The sequence below is a fragment of the Grampus griseus genome (genome assembly GCF_964374135.1).
Source record: "Grampus griseus genome assembly, chromosome: 14".
NCBI classification, from domain to species: Eukaryota; Metazoa; Chordata; class Mammalia; order Artiodactyla; family Delphinidae; genus Grampus; species Grampus griseus.
Window position 1 is genome coordinate 35924373 of NC_139008.1, and position 24506 is coordinate 35948878.

Here is a 24506-nt window from a genome sequence, read left to right on the forward strand (position 1 = left end):
TGGATGCACCCACGTGGGGGGATTCAGAGAGGGCCTGTCCTGTCTCACAAGGGTTATACTTTCCCTTTGAGGTCACTTGCCCTAGGAACACGCTTCTGTGACAGTCCCTATGGCTTGTTAAATGATTCTAAGAAAATGATCACTTCTGTTATCTCCTTGTTATTTGTATGTAAAATCATTATGAATAGGCTTAGTCAGTTCAGTTTGAGGAAGTGAGGGGGCCTTTTACTTTATTATAGATGGAAAAAGTAATAGATTTCTCTCTCTCTCTCTCTCTCTGTGCGTGTGTAGTTTAGATATTAAGTATTTATTGTAAATAGTTGTCTGAGTTGATAGTGATGATGGTTGACGGTTGCACAATTCTGTGACTATACCAAAAACTATTGAATTGTAGACTTTATTTATTTTTTTTTTACTTTTTTTTTTGCGGTACGTGTGCCTCTCATTGCTGTGGCCTCTCCCGTTGCGGAGCACGGGCTCCGGACGCGCAGGCTCAGCGGCCATGGCTCATGGGCCCAGCCGCTCCGCGGCATGTGGGATCTTCCTGGACTGGGGCATGAACCCGTGTCCTCTGCATCGGCAGGTGGACTCTCAACCACTGCACCACCAGGGAAGCCCTGAATCATAGACTTTAGATAGTGAGTTGCATGGTACGTGAATTATATCTCCATAAAGCTGCAACACAAATAAGTAAATAGTAATCTGAAGGCTGGCTCTGAAATGTGGATGTAAAGTAAGTTTTTTTAAAAAGGACTTTTCAAGTTGTGTCTGTATTTTGAGAGGTGTGTGTGTTTCCTTCAATTAGGAGGAAGCACATCACATATAAATTGACAACTCTTCCTTAGAGAAGAATTCCAGCTAATAGATTGTAGAAGGAGTGAGGGAAAGAAAAATCACCTTTAGAGCATCACAGTAATAAGTGCTACAGGCAAGATCCATCACTGAATTCTAAAATCAGCAGGTAGAAGTTTAAGGAGAAACAGGACATTTGCATAGCCTCCAAGCATCTCCCCTTAGATATTTATTCATTTTAAAAGGAAGAATAGTTAGGAAGTTCCCTGGTGGTTAGGATTCCGGGCTTATACTGCCATGGCCCAGGGTTCAACCCCTGGTTGGGGAACTGAGATCCCACAAGCCATGCGGCACAGCCAAAAAATAAAGAAAGGGAAGAATAGTAACTCGACAGTGGAAAACCTAGCAGAGCCCACCTTCACCAAATGCTGATGGTTAGCATCACAATTAAGAAAACCAGCGGTATCATGTACCACCCTCTACCCCGTGTTACGTGCAGAGAAGGGCATATCGCCTCTGTGGGTTTCTTCCCTCAAATCCTAAACCTCAGTCATCTCGTGAGAAAACATTAGACAAATCCAAATTCAAGGACATTTTACAAAATACCTAACCAGGACACTTCAAAAATGTCCCAGACTGGAGGAGACTAAATGTGCATGGGATCCCGGAACAGGAAAAGGACATCTGAGTAAAATCTGCAGCGTGGTTAATAGTACCGTGCCAGTGTTAATCTCTTAGTTTTGGTAACTGGACCACGGTTCATATAAGATGCTAAGTAATGTTAGGGGAAGCTGGGATGGACGTATGGGGACTATCTGAACTGTCTTTCCCACTCTGTTTAAGTCTAAACTTGTTTCAAAATAAAACATTTTAATACATATGTATACAATATTATGTTTATATTATTTTTATGTAATATAAATATGCTTGTTATTGTTATATATTACGTGTGAATTGAAGTGGAAAGGTTAGTCCAGCTCATTTAATTGGCATCATCAGGTAGTAAAGTACTGCACATGAAATAAATTTCCCAAATACCAAATATCTTCTTCCTTTGACTTTCTGATGGCACTTTACCACCCCACGGTGACACTTTTCTTGCCTTATCAGCCTCGATTATTAAACTCACTTAGGTCGCTTAGGGCTCAGGAATCTGAGGTTTCAGTGGTTCTACACTCTGTGGCTTAGAGATTTTGCGCCTGGTTTTTACAGGTGTGTGTTTTGTTTGTTGTTTTGCCTCCAGTATTCGCAGGCTGTCCACTTTTCTGTTCTTATCGCTTCTGGATGCCTTTCTTTTTCTGTAATAATTACCGTTCCTATTTTCCTCTAATATCCGGCTTCTACTTTTCTCTAAGATTTTGTTAGCAGAAATCATCTATTTGGGAGTGTGAATGCCTGTGCCGATCCGCTAGCTTGGGGTGGGTGCCTGGCCTGCCCGTGGCAGGTCACAGCCAGGGCGACCTCTGCCCCACACAGCTGGCTGTCCCTGTTCACGCAGAGATGTCACATGTGTGGTTGGGGTCAAGGGCGTTGTCCCCCTGCCATTCTCTAACTGTGACTCTGGGCCAGTCCCTTCACTCTATGCCTCAGTTCCCTCTTATGTAAAATGGGCTACTCACAACGTCTGTTTCCTAGGTGCTTGTGAGGACTAAACAAAGTAATACAGGAAAGAGCTTAGAACTCAGAATGGGCCTCAGTAGGTTATATGTGCTCTGGCTACATGCTCCTGTCTGCCATGTTCAACCTGGGTTTCAAGTTTGGGAAGCAAGGGATGTTCTTCCTGGTCTGAGGACAGCTCGCTCAGTAGTTATGTTCAGCAGACTGACCAGACAAAGCAGGACTTTTCTGATGTTGTTTCCTCCTCGTTTCTCAGAAAAGAGGTTTCCCTGCTCCCTCCCTTGACAGTTATGAAAAAAGGACAGCTGTTGGCTTAGAAGTGATTTATCTTGTGAAGAGAAATAGCCTTGAAGAAAAAACTATTTTATAGCTCAGTGTCATGTATTCTGAAGAGGATATAGGGTGTATGTGTTGAAATGTGTTAAAAACAAATGCAAAGGCACCCAAGCGTGTTAGAGAAATCGTTATAATCTTCCCTCCAGAGCCCACATCCGAGATGGGAGCAAGCGCGGGTAATCTGGGAAGATGAAGAGTTTGCTCCTGGCTGTTCTCCAGGGGATCTCGGGTTTCCCAGGCAACAGCCAGCACACTCCTTGGCTCGGAGAGTCCTCTGTCCTGGAGACCTTAGCTGGTCTTGGTGAAGCTCCCCTTGGTGCCGGTGTCCAGTGGTGCCACTTAAAGGAACCAGGAGGTGACCATAACTGCTTGGGTCACTTCAGGGGAACAAGGCAGAGGAGATCAGAGTGCCAGGATTATTCCTGGGTCCTCTTTGTGCCAGGAAAGGAGGCCAGAGAGAGGCTGCATGGTGGTCAGGGGCCAGGAACCCCACAGTCTGACCCTCGCTGTTGACAGTCACTTCTGCCTTGCAGCGTCGATATGAGGTTAATGGAGATCAGGTGCGTGAGACCGTGGGCATGGCGTGGATAAGGACCTGACAGTGTTCGTTGGCACGTCCTGGGCACTGAGGCATTTCCACATCGTGGCAGCCACTATCATTAGAACAGTAGCTTTGACCCACTGTGCCTGCAGAGGGGCTGCCCTACAAGTCAGTTGCTCAGTTTGGGCGTGTCCCCCAGCGTCCCCAGAATCTAAACCCCTCTTCCTGGTAAAGGCTTTTTGGGGTCTGAGATGACAGCAGCTGCTCAGAGGGAGAGACGGGCCTTTAATAGGTTGGCAAACATTTCACAGAGGTATCTGCTTGACAAAAACCAGTATGTGAGACGTTTTAACCGGATTAAAACGAAGCTGGAAAATAGTTAAAGGAAAGTTGCTGGGGGGAGGGGGTGGACAAACCCACCCACCGTCCCACCGTTGCTTGGCGGGACCCCCGTGGAGCACAAGAGGCTCCCCCTACAGATCGAAGGAATGTCGAGATATGAGAAAGTTTCCATCAGGGCAGACAGATTTCTCTAAGATTTTTGTTTCATTTGTTTTTAAGTTAGAATCAGTACAGTTTCCCCCAGAAAAGGAAAGTAGCTGAGGAAGAAACAGAATGACAAAGAGCCACATCTTCACAGTACAATGAAATGATCTGCTGCTGGGTCCCTGTGCTGCAGGAACCACCCTGCCACAGGGGGGCCTGGGTCCACAGCTGGCATCCTCCCCAACCCCCAGTCCCCACTCCCTGGATGAAGCTGCTGTGAGTGTGCGGAGTGAGCACCATTCAGACCATTAGGAGTCCCACTCACGGATCCTGCTCTACACTTGACATGTGACCCCGGTGAGCCCCGGAGCTCCCTGAGCACAGTCTCCTAGACAGTTGTGAGCATCCCGGCTCCGACAACACACGTCCTTGCTCCCTGAGGTTCTTTTGTGGGCAGCTCTGCGGGACATGCATTAGAATGGGGTACAGGCCCTGCAGCCTCTGTTTGCCAACGGTGTGGCCTTGAGCTGCCCATCTGTAAAGAGCCCTGCCCCCGGCCCCCTGAGACAGCCCGGTCCCCACGGGCAATCCCAGTCCCCACTGGCCCTCCCACCCCTTCCTTCACAGCCAAGACCTTTCAGAGAGGGGATGCAGTGGCTGACTGGGGTGGCCTTGACTCCTGTCCAGGGACTCCTTTGCAGCAGGTGTATGCTCTCTGGTGTCCGATAGGTTTGAGAGTCACTTTTGCATATTTGTGGCTCTAGAAGCTTGAAACATCATCCAGATGCAAAGCCAGCACACCGTGAGGAATTCCTAAGAAGCAGATGGCCTGTTCTTCAAGTGCATCAGGTGTACTTGAGGAGAGGAAGATACTTAGGAGCAAGCTGATGCCAAGAGATGCCTGAAAACACAGGGCTGGGCAAGAGCAGACGCCCGGTGGCTGTCCAGTCTGTGATCAAGGACTTTAAATGATTGTATGCACTGGCTTCAGAACCCGAGAGAATAGGGACCAGATGTTTCAGTGTTAAGGACCAGTGTTTACTGAGCACTCCCCAACACTACAGGCGTGTGTGGAGCCAAGTGTGGTCAACGCACGCACGCTCACACACGCAAGCCCTCACCCACGGCAGACATCGCCAGCCCCCATGGGTCCCCTCCCTCGGGGCTAGGACGTGGCCTCGTCATCCTTCTCAGTTCAGCATTCTAGGAGGTCAGTGCCTTGGGATTAGAGCTGATCTAAAATACCTCTGACTGGCCTTACATGTGTCTCCTCATTCTGCCCTTATGATTCAATCCCATTTAACAAAGGAGGAAACTGAGGCTCAGAGAGATTCCCATACTATTATGTGGTAGAACCAGGATTCAGTCCGTGACAGTCTGATTTCAAAGCCAGTGCCTTTAATCACTGTGTTACACTTGTTCTCTAGACTTAACGTTTGAAAAGTGCTCAGAGAGGGCTTCCTTGGTGGCGCAGTGGTTAAGAATCCACCTGCCAATGCAGGGGTCACCGGTTCGAGCCCTGGTTCGGGAAGATCTCACATGCTGCGCAGCAACTAAGGCCGTGCACTTCAACTACTGAGCCTGCGCTCTAGGGCCCGTGAACCACAACTACTGAGCCCACGTGCCACAACTACTGAAGCCCATGCGCCTAGAGCCTGTGCTCCGCAACAAGAGAAGCCACCTCAATGAGAAGCCCGCACACCGCAACGAAGAGTAAGCTCCTGTTCACCGCAACTAGAGAAAGCTTGTGTGCAGCAATGAAGATCCAACACAGCCAAAAATAAAATTAAATAAATAAATAAAGACTAAAAAAAAGAAAAGAAAAGTGGTCAGAGAATCTGTTCACTATTCCATCGTGTCTTTACAAGATTGGTGACAGACAGTCCCTGGAGCCTAAGGGTTTGGCTTAGAGGGTCTCAACCCTCCACACCCCCCTGCCGCTCCAGGCTGTATCCATCCTACCCTTGGGCCATCAGTTGGCCCCTGAAAAGGCTGTGTTCCCCTAGAGAAGCAAGCCTGCCACCACTACCACCACCAAAGCCATTTACACACACACACACACACACACACACACACACACCTGCTAGGGAAGACCTTGGGAATCTTGCTGGCCTGTCACGTGGACGCACACACTTTTTTCTGGGGCTGTGGGGGTCACTTCATGTGTGTGGTAGTGGATTTTTTTTTTCCATTTGAGATCATTGGCCCCATTGGCAACACGTTCTGAAGCTTAACTCAGTCAATACCAAGAGGTGCTTTAAAATAATTTTACTGTATGCCATTGACAATTAGAGCATCTTGCCCCTGTTAATAATGCCAATTTTTTCTGAGCTACAAGCAGATTTTACCTAGGTACTGCTGTTTGCTCGGACATGATACTCCCTGATTTGGCCAGCTCTTTTGGCATGTATATTTTCACTTCTTGAATGAATACGAGCATTCGAATTTAATGGGTGCATTGCATCAGATTCCCAAATTACACAACTCTTTAGAATCTTTATTTCTTTTATTGAATACAGTACAGGCCTGAAATCTAACTTAGGATGTGATCTGGGTTATATCCTTGCCCTAAGGCACTAAGTGACATTTATTTTATTTAAATTTTATTATTTAAAATTTCTGAAATAATATCTAGCCTCCTACAGTGTATTCCAGTGCTTAACGATTCTTACGCTAGGAAATTGCTTTTGAAGCCTAATAAGTCTGTCTTTTCCCCTGGATGCTGTCAGTTGCTATCTCAGTGGTGGTTGGTTCCTAGATTACCAGATCATATTAAGAATAAGAGTACATTTATTAAGGATACACTGAGCGCCAGGAGCAATGCTAGGCTTTCTACTTGCGTATTCATAAATCCTTACAATATGTCTTCAAGAAAAGTGTTTTCACTCTCATTTCACACAGGAGAGAACCGAGGTGAGGGATTTGAACAGGGGTCTCCAAACCAGTAAGTAGTCGAGGATTTGAACCCTGGTTTGTGAGAAATGAAAGCCTTGCCCTTTCTACTATCCCTGGGGGTACTTTTTTTTTTTAATTGAAGTATAGTTGCTGTACAATATTATATAAGTTACAGAAGTACAATATAGTGATGGTATATTTTTAAAGGTTATGCTCCATTTGTAGTTATTGTAAACGACTGTCTGTATTCCCTGTGTTGTGCTATATGTGACAGTGTTGAGTCTTGCCTTGTCTCTTCTAGGTCAGCTAATTCCCGCAAATGAATAAGAAGGACTAGGTCTGTAAGCTCGTCCCTCCGATTGTCCTGCTGTATGAGAACAGCTCACCTTCACAGAGAGCTTGAGAACCTTCGCTTAGTGTTTGAGTGTGGGTTGGCAGCTAGTTTGTGTAACAACAGCTTTATTGAGATATAATCCACCCTTTTAGAGTGTATAATTTGGTGGTTTTTAGTATGTTCGAAAGGTTGTACAACCATCACCACGGTCAGAACGTTTTCATCACCCCAAAAAGAAACCCCACACCGGTTAGAGTCACTCCCCATGCCCTTGTGTCCCTCGCCACTGGCAACCACTAATCTCCTTTCTGTCGCTGTGGATTCGCCTTTTGTGGATATTTTATACAGATGGAATCCCACCATATGTGACCTTTTGTGTCTGGCTTCTTTCACTGAATGAGTTTTCAAGGTTCATCCACGTTGTCGTGTTTGTCAGTGCTTCATCCCTTTGGATAGCTGAGTAATATTTCGTTCTGTAGATATACCCCATTTTGTTGATCCATTCATCAGCTGATGGACATCTGATTTGTTTGTACTAAAAAGTAGAAGCTGTTAGGGCACATTCACATACAGGTCTTTGTGTGGTTTATTTTCCATTATCATGCTGCCAGTTTTTTTTTTTTTTGGCTACATCGGGTCTTTGTTGCTGTGCGCGGGCTTTCTCTAAGTGTGGCAAGTGGGTGCTACTCTTCATTGCAGTGCGCGGGCTTCTCATTGCCGTGGCTTCTCTTTGTGGCAGAGCATGGGCTCTAGGCACGCGGGCTTCAGTAGTTGTGGCACGTGGGCTCAGTAGTTGTGGCTCGCAGGCTCAGTAGCTGTGGTGCACAGGCTTAGTTGCTCCATGGCATGTGCAATCTTCATGGACCAGGGCTCGAACCTGTGTCCCCGGCGTCGGCAGGCGGATTCTTAATCACTGCACCACCAGGGAAGCCCCAGCGAGTTCATTTTTAACTCATCCTGAGTGGTTCGGTAAGCCTTCCATTTGGTTGCGCCATTTGTTGTGTGACAGCAAATTGCAACAGCGGCTGACTTGTTTGAATCACGTAGTGAGGTCATGTTGCCTGAGTGAGCTCCTACGGTCTGTGTTTTTCTCGTAGACCTGCCCGTCGTGCAGAATCATGTTTGCTCCCAAATTGGAAGCTGGCGCTGAAGGCGGAGCAGTCCAGAATGGCTGTCAGGAGGAGCCCAAGAAAAGCACCAAGGTAACCTGCTCTGGGCTGTAGTCCCTGTCAGTGCCTCTCCTGGTGCACCCACCTGAGGGGACATCCTGTCTGGTCAGCTTCTCAGTTCCAAGGGCAACTCCTCTTGGGTGACACCATTGCATACCTTCGAGTCCTCTGGGTTTTGAACAGACCGATAAATAGCAGGATGGATGCTGACCTGCATGGGATACCCTGACGGGCAGTGAGACCTGTGGAGCTGGAAGCTGGACTCAGTGGCTGGTGGGATGTGGATGTGGAAGGAGAAGAGGGGAACCCTTAGGGTGAAAGGTGGGGCATGAGGAGGGCTTGGGTTAGGCCAGCAGCAAGGGCAGTGCAAAGAAGTCTCGCCTGGAGACCAGACCCAGGAGCCTCCAAGCAAGCTTCTGAATCAGGCGACTCTCCAGGGAGGCGCAGATCTGTCATCCTCATCCTCGGGTCGTTGGCCCATGGACCTGCACGATGCTGGGTCATTCCACGTCGTTTGTGTCCAGTCACCCCTTCTTTTTTTTTAATTGGAGTACAGTTGTTTTACAATGTTGTGTTAGTTTCTCCTGGAGAATGAAGTGAATCAACTGTATGTATACATATATCCCCTCCCTCTTGAGCCCGCCTCCCATCGCCCCATCCCACCCATCTAGGTCATCACAGAGCACCAAGCTGAGCTCCCTGTGCTATACAGGAGGTTCCCACTAGCTATCTGTTTTACACATGGTAGTGTGTATATGTCAATCCTAAAAACCCAAAGCATCCCACCCTCCCCTTCCCCCACTGTGTCCACATGTCTGTTCTCTATGTCTGTGTCTCTATTTTTGTCCTGGAACTAGGTTCATCTGTACCATTTTTCTAGATTCCACATATGTGTATTAATATACGATATTTGTTTTTCTCTTTCTGACTTACTTCACTCTGTATGACAGACTCTAGGTCCATCTACATCTCTACAAATGACCCAATTTCATTCCTTTTTATGGCTGAGTAATATTCCATTGTATATATGTACCACACCTTTTTTATCCATTCATCTGTCAATGGACATTTAGGTTGCTTGGGGTGACTGATTATTAGAGAAATGCAAATCAGTCACCCCCCTTTCTTAAGCCGCAGCCCTTACAGCTCTGGGTTTCCTTTCCCTGGATCCGCCCCTGCACTTCCTTCGAGTCCTCCTGGCTCCTGGAATGCTGGTTCTGTGGTCAGGAAACTCTGCGAGCCTCCCCAACTCCTGCCTCAGCCTTCCCCCTGACCTCCTTACCGGCTCTTCCCATGTCACCACTGTCCTGGGCGCCTGGAGGTGTGTTTGGAGGAGCCAGGGGGAATGGGGAAAAGCAGACCGGCAGAGAGGCAGAGGGCTCAGGTTAGAGCAGAGATCCAAAGGTGCAGGTTGTGGTGTGCAGGGCGCAGTCCAGGGTGCTCCGGTATGGCCGCGTTGTGGGGGATAGTGCTGCTGCATCCCACGCTTCAGCCTCTGTGTCTGCCCCCACTCCCTATCCTGACACAGGCTTCTGGAGGACCCAGTTCCAAAACGCAAAACGGACTGCTAAGCCCTCCCCCGGAGGAGAAGCTCACCAACAGTCAGACCTCCCTGTGCGAGATCTTACAAGAGAAGGGAAGGTGGGCAGGTGTGAGCTTGGACCAGTCAGCCCTCCTTCCGCTGAGGTTCAAGAACATCCGGGAGAAAACGGATGCCCATTTTGTTGACGTTATCAAGGAAGACAGGTAAGATGCAGCCACCTGCCTTAAAGCGAAGATTTGCAGGTAGAAGCTCCCCGTTTTCTGAGTCACCTCACCCCCCACGCATTTGCCTTCTATTGTCAGTGTATTTTGAAATAATTTGAAACTTACAGAAAAGTGGCATGAATAATACAAAAGATTCCCTTTACACCCTTTGCCCGATTTACCAACTTTGTGTGTGTGTGTGTGTGGTACGAGGGCCTCTCACTGTTGTGGCCTCTCCCGTTGCGGAGCACAGGCTCCGGATGCGCAGGCTCAGCGGCCATGGCTCATGGGCCCAGCCGCTCCGCGGCATGTGGGATCTTCCCAGACCGGGGCATGAACCTGTGTCCCCTGCATGGGCAGGTGGACTCTCAACCACTGTGCCACCAGGGAAGCCCCAATTTACCAACTTTTAACATTTTACTCTGCTTGTTTTATTCTCGCTCTCCCTGTGAAATTTATTTATTTATTTTTCTTAACCATTTGACAGTAAGTTAGATACATTGTGCTTTCTACCCCTTAAAACTGTATTTCCTGAAAACAGGGGTGTTCTTGCACGTGATCATAGCTACCTAATTCAGGAAATTTAACACTGATGAGGTGTTTTACCCAGTCTGCGGTTCCTATTCTGGTTTTGTTGTGTGGTCCCACGTGTCCCTCATAGCATGGTAGAGAATCACATGCTGCACCATGCGGTTGTCAGGCCTCTTCATTCTTTAAATCTGAGGCAGTTCCTCAGCCATTCTTGATCTTCCATGACATTGACATTTTTGAAACATGCAGGCCTGGCTCTTTTATAAAATATTCCTGAAGTTGGATTTGTGTGACATCTCCTCATGATTCTGTCCAGGCTGCTTGTGTGTCCAGATCCCATGGAGGTGACGTGTCTTCTCAGGCACCAGATCCAGAGGCCCGTGGTGCCCCCTTTGACCTCATCAGGGGTAGTGATGTTGATCAGCTGGGCGAGTGTTGCCAACTTCTCCAGTCTGTACTTATTTTCTCCCTGTGACTAGTCGGCCATCTGTGGGAAGATGCTTTCAGATCATGTAAAGATCCCATTCCTCACCACGCTTCCCTAGACTTAATCTCCATTGATGGTTCTTGTTTGAAACAGTCTTTACTATGTTGGTCAAAATGGCAGTTTTCCTGCTTCAGCGCTGACTCTGCATTTATCATTTGGGGCTTGGCGTTCTGCAGTAAAGAAGAGCTCCTCCCCACTTATTACTTAATCTATCCATCTATAGATTTATAAATCCATATAAATCCTCATGGAGTCCTGTTTTACTTAACATGACATCATTTATCACTGTCCTAATTAGAGTTTGATGCTCTAGTTGTCCCGAATCTGGCCTTTGGGAGCCCGCCTTCAGGCTGGCTCCTGTGTCCTTTCGACACGGCTCCTTCATTTGTTTTGAGTGATTTCTTACTTTCCAGTACAACAGGCTCATTTTATATCTTCCCTGCCCCAGCTCAGGAATCAGCCGTTTCTCCAAAAGCCCTGGCTCCTTTTAGTGAAAAACGGTATTTACATATGTTAGTTATTAATGTTTGATTTAATGTCATTGTAGTCAAAGGCATACACTATGTGACTTCATTCCTTTTACATTTATTGAAACTTGTTCTGTGGTCTCACATGTGGTCTGTTTTGGTAAACATACCATGTGCGTTTGAAAAGAATGCATATTCTGCATTCTCAGGATGTTGTGATCCATAAACCTCAATTAGGCCCACGTGGTTGGCAGTAATGTTCAGATCATCTGTCTCTTTACTGACTTCTTTGTCTCTTGTTCTATCACTTATTGAGATAGGGATGTTAAAATCTCCAGCTGTGGTTGTGGAATTGTCTGTGTCTCTCTGTAGTCCTGACAATTTTTGTTTCAGGTATTTTGAAGCTCTTTTTTAGGTACATACACATTTATGAGTGTTATATATTCCTGGTAAATAATCCTTTTATCATTTTGAAGTGTCCCTCTTCGTGCCCAGTAATACTCTGTCTTGAAGACTGCTTTATCGGATATTAACATAGTCACTCTAGCCTTCTTATTCTTACTGTTTGCATGCTACATCATTTTCCATTTTAAAAAATTATAACCTGGGTCTTTATATTTGAAATACATCTCTTTTGGGTCTTGCTCCTTAAATCATTCTGACAATATCTGCCTTTTTTATTATATTTTAATATATTTATTTGCTTTTTAGCCATACCTCTTTGCATTATTTTTCTTTTAATGGTTGCTCTAGGCAGTCTTATATTTTTATAGTCTTCTTATAGTTAATATTGCATCATTTCACTTTTTTTCTTTTTATAAATTTATGTATTTGTTTATTTTTGGTTGCATTGGGTCTTCGTTGCTGTATGCAGGCTTTCTCTAGTTGTGGTGAGCAGGGGCTACTCTTCATTGTGGTGTGCAGGCTTCTCATTGAGGTGGCTTCTCTTGTTGCGGAGCATGGGTTCTAGGCATGTGGGCTTCAGTAGTTGTGGTGCAAGGGCTCAGTAGTTGTGGCTCGTGGGCTCTAGAGTGCAGGCTCAGTAGTTGTGGTGCAGGGGCTTAGTTGCTATGTGGCATGTGGGATCTTCCCAGACCAGGGCTCAAGCCCGTGTCCCTGAATTGGCAAGCAGTATCTTAACCACTGTGCCACCAGGGAAGTCCCTGTATCATTTCACTTTAAATGTAGAAATCTTACAATTGTTTAGGTACATTACTCTCTTCTCATTCCTTATGTTACAGTTTTCACATGTATTACATCCATATACATTATAAACCCCAACCTCCAATTCCAACCTCTTGGTAATCTCAGGTTGGTCTCTATTGATTGCTTTTTTGTTGAGGATGGATCATGGTTTCCTGTTTCCTTGTTTGTCTAGTAATTTTGGATTGCATTGTGCACATTACGTACAATGGTTAGAAAACCTGGATTCTGTTACATTCCTTTGAAGAATATCAACTTTTTGTTTGTTTTAGTAGACAGTTAACTCATCTGAACTCAAACACCAAACTCTGTCTCCCCTGAGGTGGGCAGCCACTATTCCTTCAGCCTTAATTAGGCTTGTAGTCTGCCATGCACATGTGTATTTCAGGGGTCAGCCAGAGATTCGAGCAGAGCCTGTATGCAGAATTTGGGCCTCCCCCTTCTTTGGTCCTCTCTCTCTGGAATGTCCAACCTCATTTTCCATTGGTGGGCATGCTAAACTCTATTTTCTGGTTTTCCAGGTCAGTAAAACTGTAGTTTTTCTGAGTTTTAGCCATCTTACACGTGGTGCTGACTAATGACTCTCTTTAGGCAAAAAAAGAAAAAAAAAAAAAAAAACACAAGAAATTCAGCCTGTTCCAAGTGTGGCTCTTCTCCATTTTCTTACTGCTTTGGTCAATTGCCAGTGCCTTCCAGGAGTTGTTTTTATATTTTGTTTAGGGTTTATAGTTGTTATCTGAGAGACGATTGATCTAACAGGAGCTAATTTCCATTCCCAGAAGTGGGACCTCCCAATATTAATCTCAAATGGGCAGTGTATTTTATAGTGTGGATCCTGCCACTTGACTGCAAAAATGAAGCCATTACATTTCCTTCTTATAGCTGCTTTGTTGTTTTTCCCTCTGTCCATGCTTGCCAAGTGGAGGGGAGGATAGGGGGTCAACATTAGGGGATAGAATTTTCTCTTTTCTAAGTCTGAGAGCCCAGTAAGGTATTGCACACTTAGCACAAAAAGAGAGCCCACTCTGCTTCAGGGAAAGGAGGAACTACAGTGAACCCTACTGTGTGTCAGGCACATGATAGGCTCTTTACAAATTTCATCAGATTTAATTCTAGTAGTTATTATGTGAGGGAGAGAGACATCCCACAGCTGCATTTGCCTTCTGAAATTATGCTAACATTCCCTTAAATTTATAGTAATTTTCTGCAGGATAAAAAGGATATGACTGTTTGCTAGCAGTCCGTAAAAGAATGAAAGAGTCACGTAAAGCAGGCTTGATTTCTCTGCTATTAAAATCATTGAGCATTATCATTTCACATGCAATCTGCATATGTGACAGTAGCACCAAAATTACACTAACTATAAACACAATTTTGTGATAACAACCTGTTAGCAGTGACAATGGTAATTACTGTCAGTACTCTGAGTGACAGGACAGCCGGTTCTGAATTATGTTTGCAAGGAAGCCTCCAAATCAACATAAGTATGCTCAGTACAGGGATCTGCTGGTCCTTTGGAAGGGAGCATTTTATAGAACAAAAAAGCTGCTGCCTCCTTCTATTCTAATTCTGGACGTTAGGAAGATGTTTTCAAAAGCACGGTTCTGATGATGTGTGTTACGTTAATGGTGAATGGGCATTCTTTTGTGGAGGGGAAACCTAAAATGGGATTATGTCTAGAAGCATGAAGGAGTTTCCAGAGACATGTTCTAAAAGGGGCAGTTGAGCAATGTCTATTGTATGGTGACTTTTAGTACAGCTTTTGTGACATGCTTCACAAATGGCGTTTCAGTAGGTAACTGATCTTCTGATAAAATAAATGTAACGATTGTGCTGCACGTTGATTGATTGCATTTATTATCTCTTCTAGCCTGATGAAAGATTATTTTTTTAAGCCACCCATTAATCAGTTCAGCTTGAACTTCCTGGATCAGGAGCTAGAACAAGCCTACAGGACCAGCTATCAAGAAGAGGTGCGTGGCTCCTTATAATTTTACCAAAGACATGCGTCGTTTTCACTGCAGTTCACGATTAGTCTTGTGCTTTGGAGGCCATTTTTGTTTTCCTGAGTGACAGGAAATTGACGGCTCGTATTGATTTCCCACAGTCTGTAAGCCCTAAATTTCACCTGTATGTGAATTTATCTTCACAAGGGAGAAAATCCCAAATATCTCTACAGCAACCCAGGCTTGTCGTCTCCCAGTCCCTCTGCTCTGCAGCTGGTGCATCCCCAGGCGCCCTTGGCCGTGCTCCAGCCCCTGGAGGCCTCGTACGGGGTGAGAGGGGTAAGGGGGGAAACTCCAGCCCCACCTATTCTCTGTTCTCAAGGAGGATTTCTCCCCCTGTTCCCTGTCGGCTTTCTTCCTACTGAAATGGGACAAGAGCTGAGAGGGCTTTCACCTTGCTCGGCTCTCCCGCCTGCTTTGGTGCTGAGCCCTCCTCTACCGCCCCTCCCCTGCCTTAACTCCTGTTGTCCTGTAACTCTCAGCCCAAACATCACTTCCTCTAAGAAACTTTCCCTTACCCCAGACTGGATTTTTTCCTCTGTTATACTGTTTCTCCGCAGCTGCATCCCAGTTTGTAATCTCTTCTTGTGGGACTGTTGATTCATATGCCTCCTCCTGGACTCTCCACTCTGGGAGGCAGGACCCTGTCTCTCATCTCCACTCTACGTGGCATCCAGTCCCCACACCCACAAGTGCTCAGTAGGGCTTGGTGGAAACGATGAATAAATACGAGAACCTAGAGCCTGGTTTGAGTTCCAAGAAGCCAGCTCCCTGCATTTTTCCCAAATCTAACCCAGCTTAGTGTTCCAAGGTCAAAAATGCATACCCTCCCAACCCCAGAGCCAGAAGGATTTCTCATTCGACTCCATTTGTTCATCCAGCAGATCATCCCTCAGTGTCTGTTACATCCAGGCCCTGACCAACCCCGAGAGTCCTAGTGAACCAGACAGGGCAGTTCATGCCTGTGGGGTTGAGTTTCGTCAGCCTCCTGGGTGGTGAATACCGTTAATACCCCAGGCGAGGCTCATTCTTGTGGACTTGGGAGTTGGTTGGTTGGTGCCTTTAAGGCAAAACAGCAACCTTAATCCTCACAGCAACCCTTCAAGGAAGCTTATGATTATCCCCATTTTACCAAAAGAAAGCCGAGGCCAAAAAAAAAAAAAAAAAGCCAAGGTTTAGAAAGCCGAGGCCAGGAAAGGCCGAGCGGCCGAGATCCCATCGCTAGGATTGGGCACCTGCCTGATTCAGGGCCAGGAGCTCCCACCCACTCCCGGTGCTGAGTACAGAGCCTCCCCAGCAGAGGGCACAGGTCACCAAATGCTCCCTGAGCGTCTGCACCGCCGGGTCCTGCTCCTGGGGCTGGGGTGTAGCGTCGACAGACACTCACAGGGAAGCAGTAACCCGGCAGAAATGAGAATCCAGACACAGGGGCCCCATAATGGCCGCAGAGCACACCGACCCCAGGTCGAGGGCCCAGAAGGAGCCCGTGTTAGTGGGAGGACTAGCAATTAACTGAATTAAGGAACGTTCCAGAGAGGGGCCAGCACCTGCAAACCTAACCTTGGAGATAAGACAGAGCCTGGGTGCATCCAGGGAGCTGTGGGCGCTTCTGTCTGGCAGACAGGGTGGAAGGGGCAGGTGGGCAGGGGCCCGATGACAGCTTCCCACACTGTGGACGTTATGCTAAAGGCCAGGGGAGCCATTGAAGGATCCAGAACAGGAGTTGGCACTATCAGACTGTGTTGTATAAAGGTCACGTGGCTGAGTTGTAGGTAATGGGAGTAAATGAGCCCGGAGGCCTGGGGTGCAGGTGGGACGCTATCCCTGAACCACAGGGCCAGCTGGCGAGGATGGGAGCGATGCAGGAACGGTGGGAGGCTCCAAGCCGCCCCCACATTAGGCCCCCGCTGCACTTTGTGATTTCCCATCTAAGCATCCCCAGCACCCATAAGGCGCAGGGTCCCATTTTATCCCTCTTTCCAGTTAAGGAAATGGAGGCACAGGGACAGTAGGTGACATGATCAAGATGCCACAGCCCCTGGCCGGGCTCCTCCTTGGCTGTGTGACCTCTAGTGGCCACCTCACCTCAGCCTCCCAGCCTGTGCCCTGAGATTGGGAGCATTTCCTCCTTGAGGGCTGTGTGAGCATCGATTGAGGTCGTGCCCCCAAAGGGTCCACATGGTGCCTGGAACAAGTCTCTCTCAGACTCTTTGGCGTTGTCGTCATTTTTTCCCTCCTTCCCATGATTTCCTGACATGATGTGCATGTTGCTTTGATACACTGATGACACCACCCATCTCAGACTCCTGTCTGTCCCACCATTAGGCCATGAGCCCCCAAGGGGGTTGTTTCATGCCTGCCCTCGAGCCCTGCACAGCATCCAGGCCCAGAGCAGGCTCTTGCTGTCACTGTTGCTATTGACCTCCTACTTCTGTATGAAGCCAGCTTTCACACACCCTGAGCCTGGGACCCAGCGTTCAGTGGAAGCTTCTAGCATGTGGCTTTCCTGTTACTGTCTCTACAGACGCAGAGTCACTGACTTTGCCTGTCGATAGCTCGCCTTTCAGGCTCAGGGCGTCACATGCCTGTGAGAACTTAATTGGTTTGTAATCAGTTGCTGTGTGACCTTGGACAAGTTTCTTCACTTCTCTGTGCCTCAGTTTCTTCACTGTTAGGTGGGGTAGGAGACGGCCTGCCCGAAGCACTACTCACCCTGTACCTGGTCCGCAGGAGGCAAGTGCTCAGCAAGCATCTGCTGTTTTTTCCGCCTGGATTATACTTCTCCAGGAGGATACATCCAGCAGCATCTGTTCACACTCCCCCCCAAACAGGTTATAAAGAATTCTCCCGTGAAGACTTTTGCCAGTGCCACCTTCAGCTCCCTCCTGGATGTGTTTCTGTCGACAACAGTGTTTCTGATTCTCTCCATTACCTGCTTCCTGAAATATGGGGCCGCCTCCATGCCACCCCCACCGGCCGCCCTGGTGGTCTTCGGAGCAGCCCTGCTTCTGGAGATCCTGTCCCTCGTGGTCTCTGTCAGGTAAAGGCCCACCTGCAGCACTGCCCAGCTGTTAGCCTTTAGCTCCCTCTGCTGGTGGAACAGCCAGCTGTCTCCATAACCCATTTCGGGGACGGTCCTCTTTTCTTCCCTCCCCCAGCCTGCTTCACTGGCTCCTCCCTCACCAACACGGGCCCTCAGCACAGGTGGGCACTCACCTTACCAATGGGTCACTGTCCTCTGCAGCCCTAATGCCACCAACTAGTCTGCTGATCTCCCAAATCAGATACTTAAAGAGAGAAAGTGGGAAGATAGGGAATAAGAAAGCAAGGCAGAGAAAGAAGAGGTAGGTGTACAGGGTACAGCTGGTAAGGGGCTGCCAGCACATCAGCAGGTGCCTCTCCTGAATGTAAGGGTGAAACCATAAACCTCTAGAGGAAAGCACAGGCCCAAGTCTTCATGAGCTCGGATCAGGCAACGCTTTCTTAGATACGACATGGAAAGCACAAGCAACCAAAGAAAAAATAGTTAAGATGGACTTCATCAAAATTTTAAACTTTCATGTTTCAAAGAACACCATCATCACTTTTCACCCCAAAGTGAAAGAGAACCTACAGGATGGAAGAGAGTATTTGCAAATCATATCTGTGACAGGGGTCTAATATCTAGAATGTTAGCTCAATAATAAAAAGACAGTCAACCCATTTAAAAATGGACAGAGTGTCCGAAGAGACAGCAGAGTCCCTCTGGGAGGCTGGGCCCTCAGGGCTAGCCCAGTTTCAGGCCCCACCCCACTCAGGAAGCTCACAATGTTTCTACTGATACAAACAGGGCCTCCACTCACGCTGGGTCCTTGCACCAGGCCCACCCCCTTCCTCCAGCCCTGTCCTCTCAGCAGGACAGCCCCACACTGGGGATCAGAGAGAAATGCGGTAAAGGGCCCTGACCTTGAGTTTCTACTCCTCCCCAACATCCCAGGACAGGAAACCACAGCTTTGGGTCTGGCCCTGAGACTCCCAAACTCAAGATCCCTCCCTTCGAAATGGATGAGCTGGACACCTGCCCCCTCCCTTCCACACTCCCCCCTTCCCCCCCAACTCCCCACTGAGGCCCGTTCAGCCCTTTGCCAAGGGCTTTCTCTGGCTGCCAGGGGCTCTTCCCTTCCCTCCTCCTCCTCCCAGTGGAGGGAACTCTAAGGCACATCCTCACCATCTCCCCAGATTCGCCACCAGCGTGGAGCTGCATTGCCCACAGCAGGTGACTCCTCCCCAGCACAGCCCTCCCCTGGGCCTGCCTCCCTCCATGTCTCCACAAGCTGCCTGGGACCCACTTCCAAATGAACTGCGCCCTCTGTGGGCCTGCCCTGGGCCTGGGGACACCCGAAGGGACCAAAACAAGGCATCCTCTGGCCCCTAGTCTTTTTTCTTCTTAAAACAAGCTTTATTGTGATATAACTCACAAACAATAAGTTCACTCATAAGTGTACAATTCACAGATTTTTAATAAACTTACAGAATTGTGCAAACATCACCACCATATGATTTTAGAACATTTCTGTCACCCCAAAGAAAAGCCAGTACCTACTTCCAATCACTCCCCTCCCTGCCCTGAGTTTCTGTCCGATGCGGGGCTCACAACTGGTTAAGGCTCTTGATCCCTCTGAGGCAAGCGTTTTCTCCATACCTTTTCTAAAGAACCCTTTACATGATTGTTCCCTGTTCTTCGGACCCAATTTGAAAAAATCTGGGCTAAGCCAGGTTAAGGACTGCAGAGGACTGTGGGCCATGAGGATGCCAGGCCTGGTTGTGCCCGGCGCACCCACATCTCCGCGGGGCCACTTTGCTCCTGCCTGAGCCTCTGGTATGATGTTGGTGCCCAGGAGAGGGTGGGGCCTGGGGGATTTCCTCTGGCCCCACTGAGGGTGGATATGGGACCCTAGGTCAATAAGGACCTACACTGGTAACTGAAGGTGTGGACGCCTGGGTGGATGCGAGAGGCCCTTGACAGGCTTTTTACCTTTGAAGGCAAGGGAAGTGGGCCTGCCCCACCTGCACCCTCACCAAGGTGTCTTTAGAGGGGACTGTGTGCGTGGTTCTCCCTCCCGAGGCGGACCCCCAGTGTCCTCTCCTCCACCTCCCGCTGCTGTTGACCCAGGGATTCTTCCTGCAGAGAAGCAGTTCTCGGCCCCACACACTCAGCTCCCCATTCTCCATGAAAAACGTTTTATGATGCCACATCCCTACCCTGAAGTATAGCCCACGTATACACACAATTTCAGAAGCAATCAATGAAATGCCATCACTCCAATGTGAAGGAGAAATGGCAAGAAAGCCATTTAAAATAATATACGTGTAGCGCTTCACCTCGAATATGCCAGGGCATCACCACCTGGGCAGCCACGCCAAAGTCGTCAGCTGGGACAGCTCCCAGTGCGGACTGTTATGAGTGTGCGGGTTTGGTGGTATGAGCCCCAGGAGCCTGTGATGTGGTTTCTGAGATGCTGACGACTCTTGGTGGTGTCCCAAATAAAACTACGGGTAATGTTGTTTGGTTTACCCAGTAGCTGCACTCCTGGAAAATTCAGTGTATGTTACTGCCATACAGAAACCACTTTCTGTTTGTAAACAAAACGCAGTTAGGCTGTAGGCTGAAGTCATCGTCAGCAGGGGGTGTGTAGCAGTCATGTGGGGCTTAGGGCAGAGCCTCGCTGTACATCACAGGACATCACCCATCCCCAGCTCCTGCCTGTTGGTGCCAGTAGCACCTGCAACCATTGAGGCACCAAAAAAGCCCCACAAAATTCCGAACACTACTGATTCACTTTGTTATAAAGCAGAAACTAACACACCACTGTAAAGCAATTATACCCCAATAAAGATGTTAAAAAAAAAAGAAAAAAAAAATTCCGAACACCTCCTGAACCACCCACTTGAGACCTCCCTAGAAGCAGGCAGTAACAGGTGACAGGTGACCTTTTTCAGGACCTGTTAGTATTTGCCTGCCTGGTTCTTACATGCTCCATTTAGACTCACAGAGGCCTATGCTTGTCTTTTACAAGCACGTCTTATCCGAATGCAGCAAGTAACCTTAAAATACGGTATGGTGAGCTGAGTGAGTCCAGTTTACTTGCCATTGATCAAAAATAAAGGAGGCGGGGGTTCTGCCCGCCGCCCACACCAGCGGCCACAGCATAGGCCAGGGTTGGGAGTGGCCCTGGCTTTGGGTCCCCCACCCACAGATACCTCGTTTCTCCTTTCTCCCCCCCGCTCCCAGGATGGTGTTCTTCCTGGAGGATGTGATGGCTTGTACCAAGCGCCTGCTGGAGTGGATAGCCGGCTGGCTCCCGCGCCATTTCATCGGGGCCATCCTGGTGTCCCTCCCCGCCCTCGCAGTCTATTCACATGTCACCTCCGAATTTGAGACAAACATACACGTAAGTAAAGTCTTGGTGATTTTCTGTCGGTGCTCTTATGGACTCCCTGATCACTTTTTAAAAATATAAGCCTGATGGCTTGGGACAGCAATTTAAATATAGGCCCTTAAAGAGGCGCAAACTCTTTGTCAGTCCTTTGAACTTGTCTTTTTAAAAGACTTGCCTGGGACAGAGGAGCGGGCAGGGAGGTCAGCCCAGGGGCTGCTCTGGGGAGATTCCCTGGTGGACCTGTGTCCTCTCCAACCCCTCTTGGTGTCCTCAAGTCCCAAATCGTTTTTTTTTTAATTTTTAAAATTTATTTTATTTATTTAATTTTGGCTGTGTTGGTTCTTTGTTGCTGCACGTGGGCTTTCTGTAGTTGTGGCGAGCGGGGGCTACTCTTCGTTGCACTGCGCGGGCTTCTCAATGTGGTGGCTTCTCTTTTTTTTTTCGAATTTCATTTTTTTATACAGCAGGTTCTTATTAGTTATCTATTTTATACATATTAGTGTATACATGTCAATCCCAATCTCCCAATTCATCCCACCACCACCCCCACCACCGCTTTCCCCACTTGGTGTCCATACATTTGTTCTCTACATCTCTGCCTCTATTTATGCTGTGCAAACTGGTTCATCTGTACCATTTTTCTAGATTCCACATATATGCGTTGATATACGATATTTGTTTTTCTCTTTCTGACTTACTTCACTCTGTATGACAGTCTCTAGGTCCATCCACATCTCTGCGAATGACCCAGTTTCGTTCCTTTTTATGGCTAATATTCCATTGTATATAAGTACCACATCTTCTTTATCCATTCATCTGTCAATGGGCATTTAGGTTGCTTCCATGACCTGGCTATTGTAAATAGTGCTGCAATGAATATTGGGGTGCATGTGTCTTTTTGAATTATGGTTTTCTCTAGGTGTATGGCCAGTAGTGGGATTGCTGGGTCATATGGTAATTCTATTTTTAGTTTTTTAAGGAACCTCCATACTGTTCTCCATAGTAGCTGTATCAGTTTGCATTCCCACCAACAGTGCAAGAGAGTTCCCTTTACTCCACACCCTCTCCAGCATTTGTTGTTTGTAGATTTTTTGATGATGCCCATTCTAACTGGTGTGAGGTGATACCTCATTGTAGTTTTGATTTGCATTTCTCTAATAATTAGTGATGTTGAGCAGCTTTTCATGTGCCTCTTGGCCATCTGTATGTCTCATTTGGAGAAATGTCTATTTAGGTCTTCTATTAGGTCTTCATTTTTTGATTGGGTTGTTCGTTTTTTTAATATTGAGCTGCATGAGCTGTTTATGTATTTTGGAGATTAATCCTTTCTCCATTGATTGTTTGCAAATATTTTCTCTCATTCTGAGGGTTGTCTTTTTGTCTTGTTTATAGTTTCCTTTGCTATGCAAAAGCTTTTAAGTTTCATTGGGTCCCATTTGTTTATTTTTATTTCCATTACTCTAGGAGATGGGTCAGAAAAAATCTTGCTGTGATTTATGTCAAAGAGTGTACTTCCTATGTTTTCCTCTAAGAGTTTTATAGTGTCTGGCCTTACATTTAGGTCTTTAATCCATTTTGAGTTTATTTTTGTTTATGGTGTTAGGGAGTGTTCTAGTTTCATTCTTTTACAAGTAGCTGTCCAGTTTTCCCAGCACCACTTATTGAAGAGACTGTGTTTTCTCTATTGTATATCCTTGCCTCCTTTGTCATGGATTAGTTGATCATAGGTATGTGGGTTTATCTCTGGGCTTTCTATCCTGTTTCACTGATCTATATATTTCTGTTTTTGTGCCAGTACCATATTGTCTTGATTACCATAGCTTTGTAGTATAGTCTGAAGTCAGGAAGCCTGATTCCTCCAGCTCCGTTTTTTCCCTCAAGATTGCTTTGGCTATTTGGGGTCTTTTGTGTCTCCATACAAACTTTAAGATTTTCTTTGTTCTAGTTCTGTAAAAAATGCCATTGGTAATTTGATAGGGATTGTGCTGAATCTGTAGATTGCCTTGGGTAGTATAGTCATTTTCACAATATTGATTCTTCCAATCCAAGAACATGGTATATCTCTCCATTTGTATCATCTTTGACTTCTTTCATCAGTGTCTTATAGTTTTCTGACTACAGGTCTTTTACCTCCTTAGGTAGGTTTATTCCTAGGTATTTTATTCTTTTTGTTTCAATGGTGAATGGGATTGTTTCCTTAATTTCTTTTTCTGATCTTTCGTTGTTAGTGTATAGGAATGCAAGAGATTTATGTGCATTAATTTTGTATCCTACAACTTTACCAAATTCATTGATTAGCTCTAGTAGTTTTCTGGTGGCATCTTTAGGATTCTCTATGTATAGTATGTCATCTGCAAACAGTGACAGTTTTACTTCTTCTTTTCCAATTTGTATTCCTTTTATTTCTTTTTCTTCTCTGATTGCCGAGGCTAGGATTTCCAAAACTATGTTGAATAATGGTGGTGAGAGTGGACCCTCTTGCCTTGTTCCTGATCTTAGAGGAAATGCTTTCAGTTTTGCACCATTGAGAATGATGTTTGCTGTGGGTTTGTCATATATGGCCTTTATTATGTTGAGGTAGTTTCCCTCTGTGCCCACCTTCTGGAGAGTTTTTATCATGAATCGGTGTTGAATTTTGTCAAAAGCTTTTTCTGCATCTGTTGAGGTGACCACATAGTTTTTCTTCTTCAGTTTGTTAATATGGTGTATCACGTTGATTGATATGCGTATATTGAAGAATCCTTATATTCCTGGGGTAAATCCCACTTGATCATGGTGTATGATCCTTTTAATATATTGTTGGATTCTGTTTGCTAGTATTTTGTTGAGGATTTTTGAATCTATATTCATCAGTGATAATGGTCTGTGATTTTCTTTTATTGTAGTATCTTTGTCTGGTTTTGGTATCTGGGTGATGGTGGTCTCATAGAATGAGTTTGGGAGTGTTCCTTCCTCTGCAATTTTTTGGAAGAGTTTGAGAAGGATGGGTGTTAGCTCTTCTCTAAATGTTTGATAGAATTCACCTGTGAAGGCATCTGGTCCTGGACTTTTGTTTGTTGGAAGATTTTTAATTGCAGTTTCAATTTCATTACTTGTGATTGGTCTGTTCCTATTTTCTGTTTCTTCCTGGTTCAGTCTTGGAAGGTTATACCTTTCTAAGAATTTGTCCATTTCTTCCAGGTTGTCCATTTTATTGGCGTAGAGTTACTTGTAGTAGTCTCTTATGATGCTTTGTATTTCTGCAGTGTCTGTTGTAACTTCTCCTTCTTCATTTCTAATTTTATTGATTTGAGTCCTCTCCCTCTTTTTCCTGATGAGACTGGCTAAAGGTTTATCAATTTTGTTTATCTTCTCAAAGAATCAGCTTTTAGTTTTATTGATCTTTGCTACTGTTTTCTTTGTTTCTGTTTCATTTATTTCTGCTCTGATCTTTATGATTTCTTTCCTTCTACTAACTTTGGGTTTTGTTTGTTCTTC

The 24506-nt window shown here is 46.4% G+C and overlaps 1 protein-coding gene across 2 annotated transcripts in view; it reads left to right on the forward strand.

Annotated features, from left to right (window-relative positions):
• Positions 1-24506, forward strand: part of ADCY9 (adenylate cyclase 9) — a 132141-nt gene that overhangs the window by 89727 nt on the left and 17908 nt on the right. For both annotated transcript variants that reach the window (XM_082671129.1, XM_082671130.1), the window contains exons 3-7: positions 8099-8203; positions 9699-9916; positions 14475-14577; positions 17442-17650; positions 20882-21041. In XM_082671129.1, coding sequence (XP_082527255.1) covers positions 8099-8203; positions 9699-9916; positions 14475-14577; positions 17442-17650; positions 20882-21041 — 795 coding nt within the window. The remainder of the gene's footprint in view (positions 1-8098; positions 8204-9698; positions 9917-14474; positions 14578-17441; positions 17651-20881; positions 21042-24506) is intronic.